Here is an 8811-nt window from a genome sequence, read left to right on the forward strand (position 1 = left end):
TAGATAGATGATAGATAGATGATAGATAGATAGATGATAGATAGATGATAGATAGATGATAGATGATAGATGATAGATAGATAGATGATAGATAGATAGATAGATGATAGATAGATGATAGATAGATGATAGATGATAGATAGATGATAGATAGATGATAGATAGATGATAGATAGATGATAGATAGATGATAGATGATAGATGATAGATAGATAGCAGTGCCAGATAGATGATAGATAGATAGATGATAGAAGATAGATAGATGATAGATGATAGATAGATGATAGATAGATACATACACACATACATACATAGGTAGATACATACATACATGCATATATACATAAATAGATACATAGACGGACAGACAGATACATGCAAAATTTTATGAAGGGAATGGAATTTAGACAGAGAAAAAAATGTCAGCACAAAATTATGAAAAATGTTGAGTGCAGCCCCTGGAAGGCTTGGGGAGGAAGTCAAGTAACCTGTAAGCCCTTTGGAGAAGGAGAGACTGCCTCTGAAAAGTTATAACTATTTATACCTATGTGGAACAGGAGCTCCAAACAAAGGAATTGTCAACAGATTCAGCTGGGTGTGGTGTGGCATGTCTGTAACAGCACTGTGGAGGCTGAGTGAGCTTGAGGAGGGCCTGGGCTACATGACTCCACTCAGCACAACAAGGACTTCACTGGCTCATACTCTTAGCGTGCCAGGTGAGGGGAAGAGGGAAGATATCCTCAATCTGGACCACAGGGCCCTGCTGCCCAAGTCAGTCCCCAATGCCAGATGACTTTAGAAGCTAAAAGCAGTAACTCATAAAACAATGGATCACAAAGGAAAATGCACAAGATGCCAAAGAATGCCCGACTACTCAGTAGTTAGAGGCACTGGCTGCTCTTCCAAAGGGCCCGGGTTCAATTCCCAGCATCCACGTGACAGCTCACAACTGTCCTTAACTCCAGCTCTGGGGGTTCATGCAGATAAGATACCAATGCACATAGAGTAAAAATAAATTATTTTAAAAAGCAAAATAAATAATAAAAATTAAAACAATAAACCCTAAAACAATAAAAATCAAGTCAAAATGAAAATGAACTGACATCCCTTGATGCTTTTTGAGTTTGATTTAGGTTTTCTGGTTGACTTTAATTTTCTCCATCTCTGGCCTAACATTCTCTTCCTTCAAAGCCCTTGGGGAATCTCCACTACATGGGGACAAAAAGGACTTCTTGGCCACTCACCAGAATTACTACAAGCTAAACTTAATAGTAGGGTATGAGGACAATGTGGGGAAGGACAGAGATGACCACGGTGATGGAACCCAGCAGGACCGGGCAAGGACCTTCTGGTTCAGAGACCAGCCACCAACGACAGCCTGTCTATATGACCTCCTTTTGTTTAGTGGTATGGTTTGGCACTGCTTAAAATGTGGGCCTTTTCTGTCCTGCTGATTCTAAGCTGCAGGACCTTCATGACACAGAAGCCAGAAACCTCGAACCAGGATGATGACTCATTGCAATAAACATTTGCAAGAGATTACGTGTGGACAGAGGGAGACACCATGGGACACACTGTGATACACCACTGCTTCCATGATGAGAGGCTTTTTTCTATGCTTTGTTTATTTTTTGTTTGCTGTGTGTTTTTTATTTGGAGGGTGATACAAGGCAGAGGGTGGATACAAGGAGATGGGGAGATGTGTGGGACTGGGGTGCATGATGTGAAACTCACGAAGAACCAATAAAAAGTTAAGAAGTAGAAGAAGAGGAAGAGAAGGAGGAGGAGCTGGGCCTTTATGCTTTTCCTTGTCCAACTCTGCACAGAAATGAAGTCTGAGGTCCATGCCTGTGAATGAAGGTATAGTTAGTAAGATAATGAGGTTCCCCTTTTATCTCAGGTCTCCTGAATCTACCACTTACCTGACAATCATTATTTGAGCTCCAAAGGGTTAAATATTGCCCCTGCAGGCCGTACTTCTGAAATAGCAATTCTTTTGGAAGAGACAGCATCAGTTTGTCACAACTAGTTTATTATACATAAGTCCTCATGCACTTAATAACTAGGGAGAGAAAAGGCTACAGGTCTGGGACTCAGTCATTTTGTCTCCCATCAGCTGTTGGGGTTGCATTTGAGTGACATCTCCTTCGGAGACAAAATACATTCATCTACTCACCCCTGGATGTGAACTCATGACAGACCAAAGTACAGACACCAAAATCCAACTTGGTGAACCAATGAGTTTTATTGAGGTTACTCACAGGAGCAGAAATGACTCAAAGGCAGCTGCATCGCCACGGCCCACTGCAGCACGGGTGACACATCTTGTAAAAGCTGGGAAACGTGACGTGCACTGCACACAGCCTGCAGGCGGCTCAGCAGGTTGGAGGGTGTCTTTTCCAGGCACTTTTCCCAGGCGCTTCAGCTGGAAACTTGACTGGTCTCAGGCACCTGAGTCTTCTGCAGACTTTCCCCTTCTCAGTTCTCTTGGCGACTCACCTAGTTTGAGTGTGCAACTGGGCTCCACTTACTCTGGAAGGGAGGAGCCTAGTGAATCTGGTTAGTTTCAAGGAGGTCTTGAAGCTTTTTGTTGTTCACCTCCCGGTTTAAACTCCCTACAGGGTGGAATGTTTTAATCTCAGGTTACTGAAGGGCAAGCACAAAGGAGAGTAGGGGCTGAGAAAGCAGGAACACCAACCCAGGGCATCATCTGTCTGTGGTCTTTCCTGGTTCAAAAGCAGCTGGGGGCTGGACAGCGATCTGTTGGTAAAGTGCTTGCCTTGCCAGCATGACTTAATTTCCAGCCCCAGAACCTATGATAAAAAAGAAAATCTGGGCAGAGTATGATAACCGAGCTGGGGAGTCAGAAACAGAAGGGTCCCTGGGCTTCACTAGTAGGACAGTCAGACCAGATCAGTGAGAGACCTTATCTCAAAAGTCAAGGGAGAGCATTTCTCTCTTAGAGTATCTCCTACTCTGAGGATCCCCCCCCTTTTCCTTTAAGAAAACTACATTTCTTCAGCAAAACAAAATAACTAAACAAGATAGATGGCTGGGAAATGACCAATGGCTAAGCTCATTTGCTATGCTAGCTGGATAGTGTGAATTTTAATTATCAGTACACACAGTAAAAGTCGATCATGGCCAATGATAACATGGGGATGCCTGTAAGCCCAGGGTGGAGGGGTGGAGACAAGTGCATCTAGGAAATTTACTGGCTAAATAGTCTAGCCAAAACCCTGACCTTTAGGTTTTGAGAGACCAGATCAGAAAGAAAGAAAGAGAAAGAAAAACTACAGTGGGAGGGATTTGGGGAGATGTCCTGGTGGTTGCTTAAGAACACTTGTTACTCTTGAAGGGGACTGAGGTTTGATTCCTATGACCCACTCAGTGTCTCATAACAATCTGGAACTCTAGTTCCAGGGGATCTGACGCTCTCTTCTGACTTCCATAGGCACCAAATACACATGCATACATCCAGGCAAACAGTTATGCATCCAAAGTAATTAAGTGAAAAAGCATATGGTGAAGTGTGGCGAAGTCATCTGACATTCTCCTTTGGCCTCTGCAAAGGTATGCACTTGCAATACACACACACATATACATGTACACACATACAGAGATAAAAACGACTGAAACCCCAAGTAGATGGCTCCTGAAGAACATTACATAAATTTGACCTTTAAACACTTTCCCCTCCCCCTTCCCCCTCCCTCTTTCCCCCTCCCCCTCCCTTCCTGAGAGGACAGCTGAGTTGGCCTACCCTTGCTTTAGCATAGAGCTGTCATTCAGGGGCAAAGGTAGGCCTTATAAAAGGCGGAAGACTTTGAGGAGCAAAACAAGAGGATAAAAAGGATGTCCCACCTTCCTTGTTACAGGATCATGCTTTCCTGTGCCTGCCTGCACCCCAAACCATAAAAGCTTAACCTGGAAGTAAAGTTTTGGAAAGGGTTTTGACTGTGCCATAAAAGGCTGTTTAATAAAAGGACTGTATTCTCCTGGAGAAGGCTCTTCTGAGAGCCTCTAGCTTTTTCTTCACAACCTCAGGCCTGGTCTAGTTGAACCCATGTGATTTTTTTTTTTCATCTCTGAACCCATGTGATTCTTGAACAGATGTATCTGTGGTAGCAAATACTAACAGAATAATCACATTCACTAAAACGCAGCGGCCTCTGCCGCCCAGGGCGCCCTCTAGTGCCACATCTTTCCTGTTTGGGAAGCCGTTTCCAAAGGCTCCTCCTTCCTCCCATTCCGGGGCTGGAAAGCAAGCCTTTCGAGTTAGGGATAACTAACTGACCCTGGTGTTTCCAGTTGGATCACACAGTAAGCAACTTACACTGACTGATTTTGAAAATAGTACTAGAGAACTGAGGCCTAGAGGACATCACGCCATTACTACCTTTCTTTGCCTTCCACTTTTGGTTCCAGAAACATTGCTAATTCTTCAATCAGCTGTAAAGGTGCATATTAATTCATTCTCTTGTATTTATGAAATGCCTAATGTGTGTGTGTCAGTGTCCCGTAGGAGTGCTTGTCAGTAATATATCAGAGTAATGTATCTCACCAATGTGGGTATTTTCTGCTTCCTGGCATATACTGTCCCGGGACAGAAGTTAGGGGTTCAGGATTAGGAGTTTTTACAAGGCAGATTCGGTAAACTTTTAGCACAATAATTTTAATTGCAAAAATAAACAGTTTTGTCAAATGCTTGAGAGTAGCGTCTGCTTTACAAAAAATGAACGACAACAAAAAGGAAATAACCCCAAAGCAAAGACATCACATCCAAAGGCTTGCTGGACTTGCTGTACAAAGTTCTTGAGAGACCGGCTCGGTACATCCCCAGCTTGACTCTGGGAAGGGATAAAGAGGAAGGCGTGGGGCGTACGCCAGTTACAAAAACTCTCTTCAGTCCTAAGGTATCGCCTGCTCTGTGGGTGGACCGAGAGGACAGTCCCCAGAGCGGGTGGCTAGAGGAAGGCGGCTCCGAAAACAGCGGGCGCTGTCCGCGGAGCCCGTGCTGAAGGGCGTGAGCGGCGGGCGCTTCGGGGGAACTGGAGCTGGGCTGCGGGTGGCCCCGGACGTGCGTGGAAGAGGCAGGGAAGGCAGCGGGGACGAGGGAGCGGCAGGACCGTGTCGCGTGCGCCGAGCGCCGGCGGCGCCGACCTACGGAGCCAGCTCCGGCTACAGCGCGGCGAAAGAGAGGCCCAGCGAGTAGAAGCCCAGGCCCTTGAGGCGCTCCTCGGCGCGCGCCTTCTGCTTGAGGTGCACCTTGCTGTGTCGCTTCTTCTCGTCGCTGCGCGCGAAGCGGCGGCCGCACACGTCGCAGGCGAAGGGCTTCTCGCCGGTGTGGGTGCGCACGTGCGTGGTGAGGTGGTCGCTGCGGCTGAAGTTGCGCAGGCAGATGCGGCACTGGAAGGGCTTGTGGCCCGTGTGGATGCGCAGGTGGCGGTTGAGCTCGTCGGAGCGCGCGAAGCTCCGCACGCAGCTCTCCACGGGGCAGGCGAAGGCCTTGACGTGCGGCCGCGGGCAGAAGCAGCGCGCGCTGCACTTGCCGCCCCGGCGTCCCTTGCGCCGGGCTTTGGCCGCGGGGAAGGAGGTGGCGGGGGATGAAGGCGCCGCCACTCCGCTGCCCCCCGGGAGGTCGGCCACCAGGGCTTTGGAGAAGTCTGCCGTGGCGGCGCCGCGCAGGCCCAGCGGGGACAGCTGCGCTTGAGGGACGGCCAGGAACTCTCCGCCTTCGCCGCCGCTCCCTCCCTCCCCGCCCGGAGGGGTCAGCAGCGCCGGGAGGCCCTCGGTCCCCTCCCCTAAGTCACCTGGGGCCAGCGAGAAGGCATCGTAGGCCCCTGGCGGGTAGAGTCTGCTAGCCGGACCGGGCAGCTCGGCGGGGCAGCTGATGGACAGCAGGTCCTCGACCTTGGTCCCCACGGCGGAAAAGCGTGCCTCCGGGGTGGTCTGGAAGCTTCCCTGCGACCCACAGTTCCCCGGAGCCCCGGCCGACAGCAGCTCCCAGGGGGCGTAGGGCCCTTTGAAGGCCGAAGCAGCAGCGTCCAGCGCTGGCGAAGCGGGAGGCGCCCTCAGCCCGGGCTTGACGTCGGGCGGGGAGAGCTGGGGCTCGAACAGGCACTGCGAGGGAGCGCCCGCCGAAGGCGCGGCCTCCCAAAACGCCTCCGGGAAGGCGGCCGAACTCAGATCCGGGGAGTAAAGGTCCGGCAACAAGGCATCGGGGCCCGCGGGGAAAGGGACATCCAGGGGGGACCGAGACGCTGCCGCCTCGGGGCTAGGGAAGGGTGCCAAGCCCAAGATGCCAGACATGAGGTTGAAGAGGGCCTCCGGGTCGTGCGGGTGTTCGGGAACCGCCTGGATGAAGAAGCTGCCGCTGTAGCTGAGGCCCGAAGGGGGCGTGGGTGCAGGGCCCTCCAGGAAGCAGGAGTCTGTTAAGTCCCCCCCGGCGCCGCAGGTGCTCAGAGCCCAGCTCAAGAAGTCGCCTGCCAAAGGAGGGACCACGCATCAGCCCCGCACACATCCAAGGGCGTGCCTCGGAGCCTGCAGCCGCGAGTCCCTCCACCCGAGCCCTCCTGGCGCAAGCCACCCGCAGAGCGCCTCGTGCACTTCGGATCCTGCAGCGCAGGGACCCCCACGGACGCCCCAGGGCGCGCATACGCACGGGCTCCCACACAGACGCCTGTGGCCTTAGTGGGAATGGTACCGCGCGCTTGGGGACCCCCACCCCACCCCCGCACGCCTCTCCCATCACCCCTCGTCGCATTCGGCTTCTTCGAGCTCCTAGCCCCGCTCCTTACCTCCAGGATACGCGGCGGCCGAGGGAGCGTCCCTAGCAGGCAGCCGGGGCAGCTCGGGGCTGGTGTGGGCGCAGCCTTCGGTGGGCTTGGAGAGGAGCGCGTCGGGGCCGGAGAAGTCGCTCAGGTGGAGCATGGCGTGGTGGCGGCGGGGCGCCCGGGGCCTCGCTGGGCTGGGGCGCGCGTGGCTGGCAGGGAATCCGGGCGCCCCAGCTCCAGGCTCCCGGCGCTTGGCTCGGGGACGAGGGTTGGGGGGCCGCGGCGCCCTGGCTCGCCCGCACCTGCCTCGGGCGGCGGCTCCTGGTTTCTCCAAAGTGCAACCGGGCTCCCCCAACCTACAGTTCCCCCACTTATATAGCTGCGGCGGCGCTGGCTCCGGGCTTCCGACTCCCCGGGCTACTGCCATTTCGGGAGGCCCCGGCCCTGGCGCCGTGACGTAAATGACCAAACATGGACACAGGATGTATGCCGGGGACTCCCGAAAAGGAAAGCTCGGCCTGTGACGTCGCTGCCGCCGCCGGGCTCGCGCCGCTACGTGCGCGCGAGTCCCCAGAGCGTGGAGCCTCGTGCGCGTCGGGCCACGGGTGCGCCCCGCAGGGGCTGAGGGCCATGTGAGAGCCCGGGATGCGCGGCGCCCTCCAGTCCGTAGAATCACTAGTTCGAGTCCTCTGTTTCCCATTTAAAACGTTCGTTTCCACCTAACACCAGTTTCTTCACCTGTGCGCTTGCTAAGGAGAGACATAACCAGATAACATGAAGTCCCCGGCACACTTAGGAACCCTGAAGTGGTTAAGAGCACATGAGGTGCAAGCAGGATTGACTTGCATGAGGATCTGAGTTTGAAACCATCCACAGAAAAGGCTAGATGTGATTGCATTGGGGGTCTGAGATAAACAGGTCCTTAAAGATCACCTTTATTTAGGGGTGTGTGTGTGTGTGTGTTCCTGTTTTAACATTTTACTCTGTGCTTTGGAAAAACAAAAAATCGTCATAATGAAAGATTTGATAATGGAGGTGGATGGAATCAACTAGTATACAAGAGCATTCCTTTCTTTTTTGAGACATGGTCTCACATGGAGTTCTGGATGACCTGGAACTCACAGTGTAGACCAGGATGGCCCTGTACTTATAGAGATCCACCAGCCTCTGTCTCTGCCTCCTGAGCCCTGAGAGTAAAGGTGGGTGTCACCATGCCAAGCTGAAAGTACATTCTGAAAATTAAAGGTTTCTCATTTTTTTTTCTTGAGGTAGCCATGTTGACATTTCTTAAGTAGTTTTTGGGAAAATATTTTTGTCCATACATCAAACTGTTCTGGAAATTTTCTTTTTACTTTAGCTGAAAGATTGCATCGTGTCTGAAGACAGAGACCTAGTTTGTTACTTTCTAAGGCTGAATAGTTCTCAGGAAGACCCTGAATTAGCCTCGGATTGGTTCCTATTTACGAACACAACGTTCTGCTTTTTAAAAAAATGTTGGTGTTGCTGTCCTTAACTATGAATATGAACTCATCCGGGATAAATTCTCACACATGTAAGTCTAAGCTACAGGATATTCAAGTTTTGACAGACAGCTGACAAATTGTCCTCCAAAGAAGTGGCAGTCCCTGTTCTGCCACCTGCAGGGGACCGGATGCTTCTGGGATTAAAGGCCATTATGGCAGCCTGAAAGAGCATTTTAGATTTTTTTTTTTTTTGGTTCTTTTTTTTTGGATCTGGGGACCGAACCCAGGGCCTTGCGCTTGCTAGGCAAGCTCTCTACCGCTGAGCTAAATCCCCAACCCCTAGATTTATTTTTATTATTGTAAATTTTATGTCTCTGTGTGGATATGTGCATGCGAGTGTAGATGCCCACAGAGCCAAGACATGCTGGATCCCCCCATGGAACTAGAGTTATAGGTGGTTATGAGTAGCCCAGTGTGGGCTGGGAACAGGACCTGGGTCCTCTGCAAGAGCAGTGAGTTCTCTTAACTGCTGGGCCACCTCTCCAGCCTGAAACAATATTGAAAAGTAAAGA

The 8811-nt window shown here is 51.4% G+C and overlaps 1 protein-coding gene across 1 annotated transcript; it reads right to left on the bottom strand.

Annotated features, from left to right (window-relative positions):
- Positions 1 to 4664: 4664 nt before the first annotated feature.
- Positions 4665 to 7124, bottom strand: Egr4 (early growth response 4). The gene is given in 2 exon segments (NM_019137.1): positions 4665 to 6485; positions 6801 to 7124. Coding segments are annotated over 2 exon segments (1437 nt in total). The 5' UTR covers positions 6934 to 7124; the 3' UTR covers positions 4665 to 5181.
- Positions 7125 to 8811: the final 1687 nt, after the last annotated feature.

Source organism: Rattus norvegicus, chromosome 4 (genome assembly GCF_036323735.1).
Source record: "Rattus norvegicus strain BN/NHsdMcwi chromosome 4, GRCr8, whole genome shotgun sequence".
Lineage (NCBI taxonomy): Eukaryota > Metazoa > Chordata > Mammalia > Rodentia > Muridae > Rattus > Rattus norvegicus.